The sequence below is a fragment of the Pristis pectinata genome, chromosome 2, assembly GCF_009764475.1.
Source record: "Pristis pectinata isolate sPriPec2 chromosome 2, sPriPec2.1.pri, whole genome shotgun sequence".
NCBI lineage: Eukaryota > Metazoa > Chordata > Chondrichthyes > Rhinopristiformes > Pristidae > Pristis > Pristis pectinata.
Window position 1 is genome coordinate 120,312,237 of NC_067406.1, and position 16,338 is coordinate 120,328,574.

At 39.4% G+C, this 16,338-nt stretch overlaps 1 protein-coding gene across 1 annotated transcript in view; it reads left to right on the top strand.

Annotated features, from left to right (window-relative positions):
* Nucleotides 1-13,684: 13,684 nt before the first annotated feature.
* Nucleotides 13,685-16,338, top strand: part of intu (inturned planar cell polarity protein) — an 81,092-nt gene continuing 78,438 nt past the window's right edge. Inside the window, exon 1 of the mRNA XM_052044608.1 lies at nt 13,685-14,197. Within this exon, the coding sequence (XP_051900568.1) occupies nt 14,109-14,197 (89 nt within the window). The 5' untranslated portion in view covers nt 13,685-14,108. The remainder of the gene's footprint in view (nt 14,198-16,338) is intronic.

Genomic DNA, 16,338 nt, shown 5'->3' on the forward strand with positions numbered 1-16,338 from the left:
ATCTTCTAACTGTGGAACTAAAATATTTTCATAAAATGTGGAAAATTTATGTTCTTTGCAATTTAGATAATTCTCCAATTTCTACTCCTTCCACCAACCCACCTTCCCACACCAGCTCCGTTGCAACAACTCCCTACCTAGGGAACATGCAGTCAGTAAACCAGAACCAGAATCCTCCTCTTTAACTTGAAATGCAGGGCTCAAGTCACAATTCTGATGCCCCTCAAAGATGGCTCCTGTCCACCCTGGCACAGCTCAGTTTAAACCATGTCTAAAAACACATCCCTGACATGAACTTCAACCAATAGTAAAATAACTGCTCCAATGCTGTCTCGTAAACTCGATAAACATCACTTCTTCTTCCACCTGGTCAATTTTCAGCCTTTGGGATTTAATACTGAATTTAACACTTTCAGGTAATCATCCCCTTTGTCTCTCTCGTCCCCACAGATATGGCTGCACCTTTCTGTTCCAATTCATTTTATTTTTCTCTCTTCTATTTCTAACTGAAGGTTTGCAAAATAATTACTATCTTGAAATCTTTGGTCAGAACTATATCACAGACTTTCCCTCCATAGTCTCCATACCTCCCTATCCATCTCTCTGCAACTTAGAACACATGTGTTTTCTCACTTTTACAGTTCTGATGAAGTATCCTTCACCTGAAATGTCAACTCAATTTCTGTATCTATGAATGCTGCTTGACTTTCTGAGTACTTCCAAAATTTTCTTCTTTTATTTTGGATTTCCAGGATCTGCAGTTTGACCCGAAACAGCGACTGTTTATTTCTCTCCATAGATGCTGCCTGACCTGCGGAGTTCCTCCAGCACTTTGTGTGTGTTGAAAAAAATAACGTGTTTGTTCATGCAAAGGATAGTTCAGTTCTCAAAGCAATAACATTTTTTAGAAGAAATATAATAAAGTGTGAACCAAAAACTATGCTGATACAACTGAAAAACAACAGTCTGTTCAATCATACAAAAGTTTAAGTTGTGTTGTTGTATATACCAAATTATCCCATTAGGCTCTGACCTTGTAACTAATACACCACAGTCACAGTCTTAACCTTATGATCTCTCCCTATTTCTCCTTTTCCCTGAATCCTGACAGGCATATTGGGATAAGGCAAGGAAGAGGATAACTGAATGAATGTAGCTCTTGGCTCCAACACAATCCATGCTCATTTGACATTTTAGTAACAAAGAACATTGCAATGCTGACACCGCTGCAAAAGAGAAAATGAACGAAATTCAAAATCGGGAGATGCATTGCATTTAGATCTCTGATTGCCCCAAGATCACTGACCACCTGCCTTGGGCCACACCAGATGAAGTCTTCCAGTGTAGCTCAATATAGATTAGGGGTTCTCTCAGCACAGGCCAACCTGCAAAACTCACAGGACAGCTTCAACAGCTATTGAGATTTTAACATTCACAAACAGTCACACAGGACCTGTCAAAATATTTTTAAAATGTTAAAAATTATATTTTATTTTATAATTGAAACACTAAAAAATGCATTGAACAAACTTAACAGAAACAATTAACATTTAAAACTTAATTAAATAGTTTTTTTAAAAAACACGCTACCTACCTTTCACCTGGTAACTGATGTTTCCCTTTCATTTTAATGGGACTGCTGTGCTTGCATCATGTTTATCCTAACAGGCAGGATAGACAAAGGAGAGTCAATGGATCTTGTTTACTTGGATTTTCAGAAGGCCATTGACAACATGCCACACATGAGGCTGTTAAACAAGATAGGAGCCCATGGTATTACAGGAAAGGTACCAGCATGGATAGAAGATTGGCTGACTGGCAGAAGGCAAAGGGTGGGAATAAAGGGGGCCTTTTCTAGTTGGCTACCAGTGACTAGTGGTGTTCCGCAGATGTCAGTGTTGAGTCTGCTGCTTTTCACATTATATATCAATGATCAGGATGACGAAATTGATGACTTTGTGGCCAAGTTTGTGTATGATACAGAGGCAGGTGGTGTTGAGGAAGCAGGGAGTCTGCAGAAGGACTTGGACAGGTGGGAGAATGGACAAAGAAGGGGCAGATGGAATACAGCGTAGGGAGGTGTATGGTCATGCACTTTGGTAGAAGGAATAAGGCATTGACTATTTTCTAAATGGGGAGCAAATTCAGAAATCAGTGGTGCAAAGGAACTTGGGGTCCTAGTGCAGGATTCTCTAAAGGTTAACTTGCAGGTTGAGTCAGTAGTAAGGAAGGCGAATGCAATGTTAGCATTCATTTCAAGAGGACTAGAATATAAAAGCAAGGATGTAATGTTGAAGCTTTCTAAGGCATTGGTCAGACCACATGTGGAGTATTGTGAGCAGTTTTGGGCCCCATATCTAAGGAAGGATGTGATGGCATTGAAGAGGGTCCAGAGGAGGTTTATGAAAATGATCCAGGGAATGAAAGGGTTAACGTGTGAGGAGCGTCTGATGGCTCTGGCCTATACTCGCTGGAGTTTAGAAGGATGAGGTGGGGATCTTATTGAAACCAACCATATATTGAAAGGCCTGAATAGAATGGACGTGAAGAGGATGTTTCCAGTAGTGGGAGAATCTAGGACCAGAGGGCACAGCCTCAGAATAGAAGGACATCCCTTTAGAACAGAGATGAGATGAGAATTCCTTTAGCCAGAGGGTGATGAATCCGTGGAATTCATTGCCACAGAAGGCTGTTGAGGCCATATCATTGGGTATATTTAAGGTGGAGGTTGATAGGTTTTGATTAGTAAGGGCGTCAAAGGTTACAGGGAGAAAGTGGGAGAATGGGGTTGAAAGGGAAAAATAAATTGGCCATGATCAAATGGCGGAGCAGACTCGATGGGCCAAAAGGCCTAATTCTGCTCCTAGGTCTTATGGACACAGGCTCAGCAGCTGGGTCTTCCTGCCTGTTGGACCTCATGAGGAGTCCATCAGTTTAGCACAGGGGCAGCCACCACGGCAGCATAGTGGATGGTGCCATTGCCAGCTAAGACCTATGTCTTCCTGGAAACTGGGCCATTCCATGAGGAAATGAGGGGAAATCCAGGCATTTCAGGCATGGCACTGGCATGGAATTGGAAATTCCAGCCCATTATCTTAAGTGCAGTTGCTCAAGAAATGTCGAGGTAAGGAGCTGTGGGAGGATTGAAATTAGGAACAGCTACAATAAGAATGGCCTGGATTTGAGAAACAAAACCATAAAGTGCTGAAAAAAACTCAGCAGGTCAGCATTTGTGGAAGGAGAAACAGAGTTAGCCTTTAAGATCAAAGACCTTTCATCTGGATTTTTCTGGAGGTTCCACAACTGACAGTATTTACCCATGTAAATGGCGGCTAGGACTTCAATGTATGTATTTCTGATTGCATAATTCCCAAACTCACTCCAGATGAATCCACCAAGATCTGCTGCTACACTCAACAGATGACTTTCATATGCTGGAGATACTCACTTGATTTTGTCCTAAAACTCAGAAATTGCAAATGTATAAACAGGAAAGAATGAGAAAGCAAGATCATCACATTTCTGCATCCTAGGAATATTTAAAATAGCTAAACTAGATTAGTAAAATAAATAAGATAATATACCTTAATCATGACCAGCTAGATCACAGAGATACAATTAAAATAATCAAGGATCATGTAGGGTGAACTGAGAAATTAATATGGACTTTATTCCCTGTAAATACTTGTTCTAAAGAACCTTTAGAAGTTCTAAACTACATTTAGAATTAAAAAGAAAACCATCTTGTGTGCAAAAGTATTACTACAAAACTATGCAATTGGCTCCAAACTTAAAGCAGGTCAAAGCTGGGGTATTTAATCTAGTGGCAGTGTGTTACAGTTACAATAACCTAGAGTCTGCAATCCATTAAAATGCCATAAATCATATATTTGTGCTGGAGAACACTGTGCATCTGTTATCAATAGAGCTTCCCCAAGGTAAACAGTACCTTAAATAGCCTATTACTGGGTTTTGCTTCACTACCACCAGAAGAAAATTAGCATTTTCCAAAAACATTCCATTTAGTATATGCATTCTGTCCTTTACACTTCCTGACCGTGAAGTTCAAATTGTCAGCACCTGCTTTTTGGCACTGCAAATCTCCTTAGACTTTCTACATATTGCGTGCAGCACATGTGCACATTTGTGACACAACAGGTAGAGTGAATTACTGTCAGGGTATGCAGGTCATGACATTAATCAATGTCCAACACTGACTTGATGACAGAATTGTAATTTGGGAGCTCAGCACCTCAACTAGTACCTTCTTTTAACTTTACACAGCTGAACATACATTAAATAGTAAGGAAAGACCCCCACTGGCACCATTTAAAGGTATCATCGCTACTTACAGTGTGATGTGGCAAGCACTAAAGGACATTTTGCTGACAAATACTTTTACTCAAACCAGTTGCTCCACACATGGGTCCTTAGTAGGCATTTCTTTATAATACAAATGAACAGTGAGCATGCAGAGCAGATCAGCTTACTAGAAGAGAGATAATGAAAAGGAAAAGAAGGGACAATATCTGTCCAGGATGCTCACTGAGCAATTCTTCTACATGAATCGTAGCAAGAGTAATGTACGAGACAGTGTCTACAATTCGATAAAGGTGTCCTCACTGAAATCTGCCACCTCCATTTCCTCAGACTAGGGCAAGGATTGCAAATTTGGAGACAGTTAAGGTGCCCGTGTAGATATAACAAAGAACATCCAAAGTTTGGTACTTTCCTCGCCAGAGATGGAGATATTTGCCACAGAAATAAAGGAAAATTGAACCCACCACTAATTAGTCTAACTTTACATTCAGTTTTCTGTCCATTGTTGCATGAGGAAAAACATTAAAGCTCTTCATTCAAAGAAAGCCACTTAGATTTCATTCTTTCTTGCTGGAGATCAGAAGGCAAAAAAGTTTCCACTTGTGCACAATGAGAGTCAAAGCAATTGGATGGGTAAGACAGAATTGTTGCTCACATTACATAAAACATATATCATAGGACTTTGTCTCAGTTAAAGATCTTCATCATTTTAAACAATGCAGTCTTTGGTGTAAGGCTGTAACTTTGCCCAATGAATGTCTCAGATCTTTGTCACCGTTGAATGGGAATACCTTGGCCTCTGCATAAATTGCTCTTCAGAGAGCTGGAGATAGGAATATGGTTCCCTGAACACTAGGGGAGTAAGATCAGTGGACATGAGACCTTCTTCCATTCCTCCTCTTTAGGTCATGTTTCCAATGCATATCCTGAGGCTCTAGTTCAAGAAGCACATCAGCAGGATCTCCACAAAGGTGATCATGGAAAAGTAGTAAAGTGGAAAAATGGAAAGCACCTTACCCAGAGTATCCAACCAGCCTGGAGCATTATGAAAATATTGTTCCAAATCAGAATCAGGTTTATTATCACTGACTTATTTGATGCAAAATATGTTGTTTTGTGGCAACAGTACAGAGCAAAGACATAAAAATTACTATAAATTACAAAATTTAAAAAAAGCCACAAATAAAGGAATAATGAGGTCGTGTTCATGGACCATTCAGAAATCTGAAGGCTGAGGGGAAGAAGCTGTTCCTAAATCATTGAGTATGGGTCTTCAGGCTCCTGTATCGCCTCCCCAATGGTAATAACGAAAAGAGGAAATGTCCCAGGTGGTGAGGGTCTTTGGTGATAGATGCTGCCTTCTTGAGGCACAGCCTCTTGAAGATGTCCTCAGTGGTGGGGAGGGTTGTGCCCATGATGGAGCTGGCTAAGTCTACAACATTCTGCAGTCTCTTGCGATCCTGTGCATTGGAGCCTCCATACCAGGCTGCACTGCAACCAGTGAGAATGCTTTCCACTGTATATAGAAATTTGCAAGAGTCTTTGGTGGCATACCAAATCACGTCAAACTCCTACCAAAGTAGAGCCACTGGTGTGCCTTCTTTGTGATTGCATCAATGTGTTTGGATCAGGATAGATCCCCTGAGATGTTGACGCCCAGGAACTTGAAGCTGCTCACCCTTTCCATTGCTGACCTCTCAATGAGGACTGGTGTGTGTTCTCCCGACTTCCCCTTCCTGAACTCCACAATCAATTCCTTCATCTTGCTGATATTGAGTGCAAGGTTGTTGTTGCGACACCACTCAACCAGCCGATCTATCTCACTCCTGTATGCCTCCTGGTTGCCATCTGAGATTTTACCAAAAACAATGGTGTCATTGGCGAATTTATAGATGGCATTTGAGCTGTGCTTAGCCACACAATCATGAGTGTAGAGAGAGTAGAACAGTGGGCTAAGCACGCGTCCTTGAGGTGTGCCTGTGATTGTCAGTGAGGAAGAGATGATATTACTGATCCACACTTACTGTGGTCTCCTGATGAGGAAGTCAGGGATCCAGTTGCAGAGGGAGGTACAGAGGACCAGGTTTTGAAGCTAGGTAATTAATACTGAAGAGAGGATGGTGTTGAACGCCAAGCTGTAATCGATAATATGCTTTGCTGTTGTCTAGGTGCTCCAAGATAGAGTGGAGAGCCAGTGAGATTGCGTCCGCTGTGGCAATAGGTGAACTGCAGCAGTTAATTCTAGCTATAACCAACCTCTAAAAGCACTTCATCACGGTAGATGCAAGTGCTACCAAGCAATAGTCGATGAGGCAGCTCACCCTGATCTTCTTGGGCACTGGTATAATTGCTGCCCTTTTGAAGCAAGTGCGAACTTCAGACTACAGCAATGAGAAGTTGAAGATGTCCTTGAACACTCCAGCCAGTTGGTCAGCACAGGTTTTCAGTACCTTGTCGGGGCTTGACGCCTTGCAAGGGTTTACCCTCTTGAAGGATGTTCTTACATCAGCCTCAGAGACAGAGATCACAGGGTCACTGGATGCTGTTGGGATTTGCACAAGTGTGTTATTCTCCCTTTCAAAGCATCCGTTAGTTCAATAACATATGTAGTACTATGTTCAGCATATTTTACTGGCACATTTTCACAAGTTTTTACATTGATTTGCGATGCTGTATTAATTCACCGCATATTGGTCTTTTAATTGAGGTAACATTGTAGTATTTAACCACTTACATGTTTTGGCTATGATTAACCATGTATCGTCTGCCAGTATAGTCCTTTCAGCTGAGGTTCTCAACTCCATATAATGTCACCAATATTTTTCCAGCTTCTATATTCTGTCCTATATGTCAGCACTTGTTGTGTGATTCCACTGCTTTCTTACCATATTATGAATAATTTTAATCATATAGATTGGACAAATCAATTGACAAGGGTACTCTTCAGGATGAGTTTATAGACTGTATTCAGGAAAAATAGATTAAAAGGGTAAAATAATAGATCAGCAATGGCAAACATTTAAAGGGATATTCCATAAACCTCAAAACCATTTTCCCATGAGAAAGAAAGGCTCTCCAAGAAGAAACCATCATCTGTGGCTAACTAAGGAAACAAAGATTCTATCAAATTGAAAAAAATGGCATACAATGTTGTGATGATTAGTGGTAGGCCATAGCAAGGCGTGGCTATAAAAAAATTTAAAAAGATGATATAACATGAGAGTAAAGTAGCAAATAACATAAGAGCCTCTAGAGGAATAGAACAATGAAGAGAGTAACTACAGTAAACATTGGCCCCTTAGAGAATGAGAAAGGGGAACTAATAATGGGAATAGAAAAATTGCAGAAATTCTAATTATGTTGCATCAGTCATGGTGGGAAGCACTAAAAATATCCCCAAAACAAAAGGTAATCAAAGGGCTATAGGAAATGAAAAACTTAAAGCAATCCCTATCACTGAAAAAAATATGCAAACTAATGGAACTAATGGAACTAAAGGCTAACAAGGCCCATGAATGTCTACACTCTAGGGTTTTAAAGGAAGTGGTTGCAGAGATAGTGGATGCACTGGTTGTAATCTACCAAATTCCCCAGAGGAATGGAAACCAGCAAACACAACTATTCAAGAAGGGAGACAGAAAACAGAAAACTATAGACCCGATAACAACATGTGCCATTGGGAAATTGCTGGAATCCATTATTAAGAAGGTAATAGCAGAACATTTAGAAAATAAGACAATCACGCAGACTAAACATGATTTCATTGAAGTGAAATCATGTTTGACAAGTTTGCTGGCGCACTTTTGGTTTGTACAAACAGATGGCAAAGATGGAAACCAGAAAGATGTAGTGTATTTGGATTTCCAGAAGACACTTCACAAGGTATCTCATGAAAATATGTTACAGCACAAGATAAGCATACATGGGGTTGTGGGTAATATATTGGCATGGACAGGGAATTGGCTAACTAAAGAAAACAGAGTGTCAGAATACATTGGTTATTTTCAAATTGATAATCAGTAACTGGTGGGGTCCCACTAGGATCAATGCTAGGACTTTAACTATTTATAATCTATTTTAACAAGATGGATGAGATCAGGTATACACTATTATAGCCAAATTTGCTGAGGATACAAAGGTGGGTTAACAACTTGTGAGGAGGATCTAAAGAGCCTGTAAAGGGATATAAATAGGTTAAATGAGTGGACAAGAAGTTGACAGATGGAACATGATGTGGGAAAATACGAGATTATCCTAATTGGAAAGAAGAATGAAAAAGCAAGTTATTATTTAAGTGGAATGAGACCACAAAGGGATTGAGGGTTGATGTACAAAGGAGAGTTAAGCAAGTTAGGCCAATATTCATTGGGGTTTAAAAGACTGAGAAGTAGTCTTATTGAAACATGTCCTATGCTGAGGGCAATTGACAAGGTGGATACTGAGAGGATATTATGCCTGTGGGGGCATCAAGAACTAGGAGGCATACTTTAAGAATATAGGGTCATCCATTTAAGATGGAGATGAGGAGAAAATTCTTCTCTCAGAGTTTTGAGACTCATTGGAATTCTCCACCCCAGGGAGCTGTGGAGTAAAGTCATTAAATATATTCAAGGCAGAAATTGCAGATGTTTGAACTGCAAGAGAGTCGAGGGGTGTGGGGAGAGAATGGGAAAGTGGTGTTCGGACCAAGATTGGATCAATTATGATCCTTTTGAATGCTCAGGCAGGCTAAAGGGACCAATTGGCCTACTCCTGCTTCTATTTCTTATGTTTTATGTTCTTGTCCATCAATGCCGCACATTGCCCTTCCAGCAATGGCTCCCAGCTGCATTCAGTTCTCCATTGTTGTCTCCATCATACATATACGTGTATTTCCTCCTCTCTACATTTTATCCCATATGTTAGTACTGCTGTGTTACCACAGACATCCATAAAACTGTGACTGCTGCTGCTGCCACAGAATTTGTCATTGCAGTAAACCCTATCCATTAAATTCCTTCTATTGTTTCCCACTGTGTTTCCAAATTACCTGATATTCCCATCTATTCTAAAACATCCAAATTATGGCATCATAAAAATTCATTCTCCAGTACAACATATCCTCCTCTCCTTAGCAGATACATATCCAATTTGCCATGAACACATAATGATGAACCAACAAGACAGAACAGTCTGGAAATGGGCCATGAGCATTTTTCGGCTGCTTATGGACAAACTGATCTTGACACTAGGCCCCTTCATTACGGATACAAAATGCCTAATCCCTGCTTAAAACACCTGTGCAAATGTACCTTTTGCTTTCCTTACACAAGATGTTAGGTAGTGCTCTTCTGATTATAAACATGACCATGATTCCAGTGTGCTATATTAGAATGAGCAGCATCCAAAATAAAAGTTTGCACTGCAAGAATCAATTTCTAGTTCATTTACAATTTTGTACCAATTTCCTCTTCTATGCAACCAACCAACCAACACCATGGGAGATCATCTAAAATATTTAAAGACTCGTGTTGTGTGTCAAGTAACAATTACTTCTTCCTGTTGCACATGCCTTTTTCATTGTAATTAAATTTGCCTACTTATTTATTAATCCTGACTGGATTCTTTTAGGTTACACTGCAAAATTAATGATATTGCATCTGGGACCCACCAGTTTTGAAAATTAAACCTGTCACCCAAGCTGCCTTTGCCCTATATGAATGTCCAACTATTTGCAGATACTGTCCCTGCCATGGATGCCTTAATCTTTACATAGCCAGTCCTCAGACTTTCAGCTGCTGCTGGCATTTCACCATCTCCATTTTTGATTAACAAAAACAAACTACTATTTGGGGTGGGAATGGATTCTATAGGTCTCCCATTCATCTCCATCATCAGTAACATGCTTCAGTCCTCACATCCTTTCAAAGTATTCTCTGAGTTACTCTGCCAGTATGTTAAATAAATGGTCAAGAGTCATTTCTAATTGAGCTTTTTATTTTGTGTTACATTCTCTAGTTGGGCAAAATTCCCATCTCTTCATTTCTGGATGTTAGACAAGCAAATTAGAGAAGTTGTGGGGATCAGAAGGAGTGGTGGTGAGCTAAATCTGGGTTTCATCAGCAGACATATGAAACTGGTGTCTTCCTTGCTGCCAAAGGGCAGCACATAGATTAAATAGGAAGGGACTCTATATGAAGCCTTGGGGAACAGTAGAGGTGACAGTGCGAGCACAGGCAGAGAACATATAGCTGATGAGTCTCTGGCTAAATCAGGAAAGATATGTACAGAACCAGGCAGAACCATGATGGAAAGTCATTAGAGGAATATGGTGTGGTCAACATGTCAACAGCTGCAGACAGTCCAAGAAGGATAAGGAGAGATAAATTATTTTTGTTGTGAACATATTGAATGTCATTAGAGACTTTGATGAAAGCTATCTCATCTCTGTGAAGGGACAGATATCCAACTGGAGGAATGCAGACAGGAGTTGTGGTTAAGATGCATGTGGATTTGGGAGGCTATGACATGTTCAAAGAAGGGAGATTAGAAATAGGGTGGTAGTTTCTAAAGACAGAAGGGTCAAGGAGTGGTTTTGTGAGGATAAGATTAATTTGGCATATTTTCACATTCATTTACAGAATATGAGCATCACTGAAACTTGGTATTTAATCTCCCTACTTGCCTTTGAGATAACCACATTTATGTAGCTGATTCTGTTAAGGTTCTGTTTAACGGTGAACCCATTCTCCCATCGACGTTGAGATTCGAGGGGGGATTAGGTGATAGTAATGCCATTGAATATCAAGGGTAGGTAGTTAGATTCTCTCTACCTGGAGATATGTAGCATAAATGTAACTGCTCACATAGTAGCCAGTACTTTATACTTGACAAGCTCTTCCTGTGTAAAGGCACAGACCACTTCATTTTCTGAGAAATTGTTCATGGAATTCAACATTGTACAATATCATTAGCAAACATCCCTGCTTCTGACCTTATGATAGAAGGAAGGCCATCACTGAAACAGCTGAAGATTTGAAGCTAGGGAGAGCAAACTAAAATGAGAGAATATCAGCTAACCTTAATGCCAGGAAGTTGGGTACATTATCATTTAGTAGGAATACCAGGGATTCATGGATATGGCAAGTTTGATGAGGGTTTGAAGATAGGGAAGAAACTAGAAATGCTGCAACTTTAGAACAAGGGTTGAAGAGTACATTATAAGTATGCTTCAGTGGACTAAAAGAATGAAAGGAACTAGCTGAGGAGGCAGAATGAATGATCTCAATCTTCATGACAAAAAATTTCCATGAGTGCCTTGCAGTTGTTATTGGAAATGGTGGAGGCAGATGAAAGAACCCAGGAAAGATCTTTGCATCCCAGAATGACCTGAAATAGTGAGTAGCTTCTGCAGATGATAGAGGTTCAGTTCTGCTTTATTTAATTCAAATAGACTTTGTAGTGAATGGAGATAATTAACTGAGAAAGCAAAACATTCTTGGATCCAACTTACGTCAAGAGAATGAGTTCCACAGGTGCCTGAAGGCTATGATCCAACAAAAACCTGTGGTGGGTGGGAAAGGAGGTCCAACAACTCACTGATAACCATGACATGTATGAATTTCTCAGCACTCACAAAGTTATCTGTGGTCCAAAGCCCAAAGGCTCACCTCACTGCGAGCCAAGAACAGAGGTGAACTTATCAAAGTAAGAGACACAGTCACCACTACTGAAAGAAACACTTCAAACAAAAACTCCTCAGCTTTGACTCCTTGACTTCAGTACTCTTTATTCCATTCCACAGCAAATTACAGTGGGATATCCCTACTTTCCGCTTGTAGGGAAAGTCATTGCCAGATGCTACTCAACTACCTCCTCCAGCAACAAAAGAGTTTCTCCTGGAATCACAGAGTGGGTTCTGTCCATCTAGAGAAACAATGGACATGACCTTCACCACATATCACTTCCAAGAAAAATGCTGGAAGCAACTTTAATAACTATATATGGAATTTTTGACCTTGAAAATCCCTTTGACTTTGTTAATCAAGAGGGACTGTGAAGAATCCTTTTCAAACTTGCCTGCCCACAGATGTTTGCTCCACGTTGCATCTGCTACATAATGGCATGCAAGTTGTGTTCTTAACTAAAAGATCCACAATAGACCAAATCTCAGTGCAGACTGGTGTCAAGAATGTAACATCTTCTTCATTCTTTCCTACCCTCAGCTCCAAAAAGTTTCCCACTGGAGTGGAGCTAACCTGCAGGATAAATGGGAAATTCTTCAGCCTTAAGCACCTCCACTCCTGAACCAAGATCCACAAACATCAGTAATCAAGCTGCAATATCCAGTTGTACATTAGTATGCTCATATTTGGAGGCTGGGCTCCAAGTCATCATTCACTGAAGCATATGAGAGAATAGGCGTAACACCTAACATTAGCAAATTGGCTGTATTACTTGGGAATGGCTCCACCAAAAGCTCAGTACAGTGTGAAGTTTTAAGAACCCAGTCAGTCAGTCAGGCCACTTGAATTTGTTTTAATACATTTACTTTAATCCAGGTAATGTCTTTAGAGATCAAATATTCCAACATGTCCCCTGTTAACTTTTAGGGTAAGTGGTACAATAAAGGTATTTACTCAATAAGCTCCATTGTCGTTAGATACACTGAGAAATACATTGACAGGTGCATGGGTTCGGCCATCTAAGGGCCATGCTAAAATACTGATATTGATAAATTTAATCCGAGTGTATTCAGGTTGGGAATTTAAAGTATTTCCCATTTCAAATTGGACACAAAATACACCAAAACTAAACTGTTAGATTGCCACTTAAAATTAAGCAGATTAACTTTATTATTTAAAATTGCAATTCAATTTTTTTTGGGGTGATGAAAATAGAAATTGTTTACTTCAGCTTGTTTAAATTGAGGTTTAATTTTTCTTGTTTGTGTTGCCTTTACAATATTATGCAAACTCAAACATGATGGCTTAATATATTTTACAATGTTTACATCTGAAATGTTCATCACGCGACAGAAATGTATTCTCCTTAACAAACTCAAAAGCACGATTCTAGATAAAGATGACTCGCAGCCTTGCAACGGTGCCATGGTTTTCAGAAGAGATGAGAATGCTTTAGGAAGAGATTAACTCTCGAACTGCGTGTACTGTTTTCTATCTTTTGGGCTTTCAATAGAGAGCAAGGAAAAGAGTCATTACTTTAAAAGCGAAAATTCCGAGAATCATTCCTCTTCTTCACTTTGGGCGTTTGCAATTCATGCAGCAAACCCCCGAGAAATCGCCGTATTAGGGGAGGGATGGGCGTTAAAACCCGTGAGGACTGGGTTTGACGAGTTTAAAAAAAATTGCTGATGAACCCACCTGCTCCACTGGAGGCAACAAGTCTACGGGGTTCTTTCCGCCGTGTCTGGCGTGTTTTCTAAAGCTCGTATTTTCAGGGATCAGATCTATATGGCAGCTCGACCTTCAAAGAGGAGGATCGAAGGAAGCATTGTCTCTAGATGATTGGCAGCTGAACTCTGACCTCACTCAGACGTGAACAAGCTTTTATTCGCTTGAATAAGCGAAGCGGTATGAAAATGCTCCTTGACATCCTTTCGAAGGAGGGATAGTCGTCCTGCAGTACTCGGAAGGCGTGAGGCATTAAAGGCTTGGACAGACGGAGATAAAGCTACAAACCTAGCAATTTGCATATCTGGCATTTCGCTTGCACTGCATGCAAAAGTATACAGTCCGACATGATCGCGGGATGTATGCATCCAACTGAAACATGATCTGAAGCGAATAATGTTTAATGTTGGGAGATACGGCATCACAAGACGCGCAAAAAGAAATCTGGATGAGTTGGATTCATTACAAAGTATACTTGTTCACAGGTGAGTGTCTGATGAACTGTGACGGCAGTTTTAAACCTGTTCCGGCTTCTATGATTTTCCCATCGAAGGCTATGTCATCTGAGGGAGAAGTGTGGGGTGAGAATTATTTTTGTAGTTACATTGGTCTTGGAAATATTGTTGGATTTTAATTATCAGAAAAAAAGCTGATTTGTGAATTCAGTGCGTTTGAACTTGCTCAGAAAACTTTTTGGAATAAAAAAATAAGCATGGAAACATGTGGACGGTAAAACCTTACAACTCATTAAAATCCTCCTAGCACTATTTGATGAGTTTCATGTGACTGGTAGCCTGCAACTTGGGTCATGTTTTAAATTCCGCAGTAATCCGAAATATATTACTACTCTCCCAAAGTAGGATTATAATAGGATTAATTCTGTTTATTGATTTAGTGCTGATATTATAATATACTGCTTATTTGCAGTAATCATACGATGAAAATAAAATTCGCGGAATGGGCATGCCTGCTTTCTTTAAATAACAGGTCGTATTGCAGTGAGCTCTTGCTGCCGACGCAACTCCGGAGTTAACCTAACAGCATTTAGCTGCATAAGAATGCCTAAGAATAAAGCCGCGGATGGAACGACAAAAATATATAGCATTATAAAACTATATTAATGAGCCAGATGCGGACAAAGACAATGATTTGAAGTCCTAAATCTGCTACATCAAGCCCATTCAATAGCACACGATATTTTCGGGATCAATATAAAACTCGGCACAACGGTTAACAAAATGATACACAAAATAATCTGCTACAGACTACTAGAGGAAAGGGTTTGTGTTCAGGTATGAACAACATAACTCCAATTAAAATATTTTACTTTGAGAAATGTAGATGTCGTTCTCGGCATTTTAATGACGCGGTGAGTTATTTATTAAATGACTTTTTAGATATTTTGACTTCAATGGTCTGAACAATTTATCCTTCTAATACATCTAATTAAACAATTTCTATATGAGAATTTCGGGCGCTCTGAAGTTCCGGACAGCAACACCGTGCATCCCATTCTTTCCGCTTATTATTGTGCCTTAGAATCGGCATAGAGAGCTATTTGGGCCCTCAAAAATTCGAATAAAGAAACTTTCGATGCCCATTTCCCCCTAATAAGTATAAAAACAAGCGGTTACTTGTGACAACCTGGTCTAATCCTTTAATTAACAAATTACTTTAAATATGACCTTACAATGTTGCCAAGCACTAGGGAAAGTATTGGATGTAAAATATAGCTTGTAAAAGCAAATGTACCTATCTCAAAATTAGGGGATTTGAACGTTTAATTTTTTTGGATTAATTTAGAACAGGAAATTTACTTTTGCTATTAGCAAATTTAGATGTATAATTTAATCACCCGGACTCCAGAAGGTACATGGATGTTTAGGGTTGTGAATATTGGTGCTTGACTACTAATTCTCATTAGACCAAGTGTTTAATTTCATTCTGCTTCCCTTCGGATTTGGGGAAGGATTGTTTAAATTAATATTTAATCTTGTAATCTCATCTGAATCAAGTGCAGCTGTCAAGTTTTACAACTATGTTCAAAGGCTATAAAATAATGTTTGTTAGGAAACAATTAAACAAGATAATATATTTTCCATGAGTTTATCTTGGGTCTAGTAGAGCTGATCTACATCAGTAAAAGACTATCCTGAGGTCCACATGGTTAAAATTGATTAAAAAGGGTCTTTGACTTGGGATGACACGTTTAACTTTTCTCCCATAAATACAAATACAGATTGGATAAATAACAGTAATAATGATAAATTCGGACATTTCCATCTCACAATACTCATAACTATGCTGATGCTTCCTTCCACCTGTCTGCTTTGCATATTTATTAATATTAAAAGACCAGAATTCTTTTGTAGGGGGTGATTATTTCATCAGCTGATGTTACAGTTCATTGTATCCATTTAAGTTCAAATCAAATGGAACGACAGAGATAAGAAATAAAGTAGTACAATATGTTTACTTTTAAAAAGATGGCTTGGTGACCATTGTGTTTCAGGACAAAGTAAATCATTCCCCTTGCATTGATTAACCAGGAAGACAATGAATTTAATAAATGAAATATTCTTTCGCTTGACTGTTTCAGCAATGATTATAACAGGACCAAATTTGG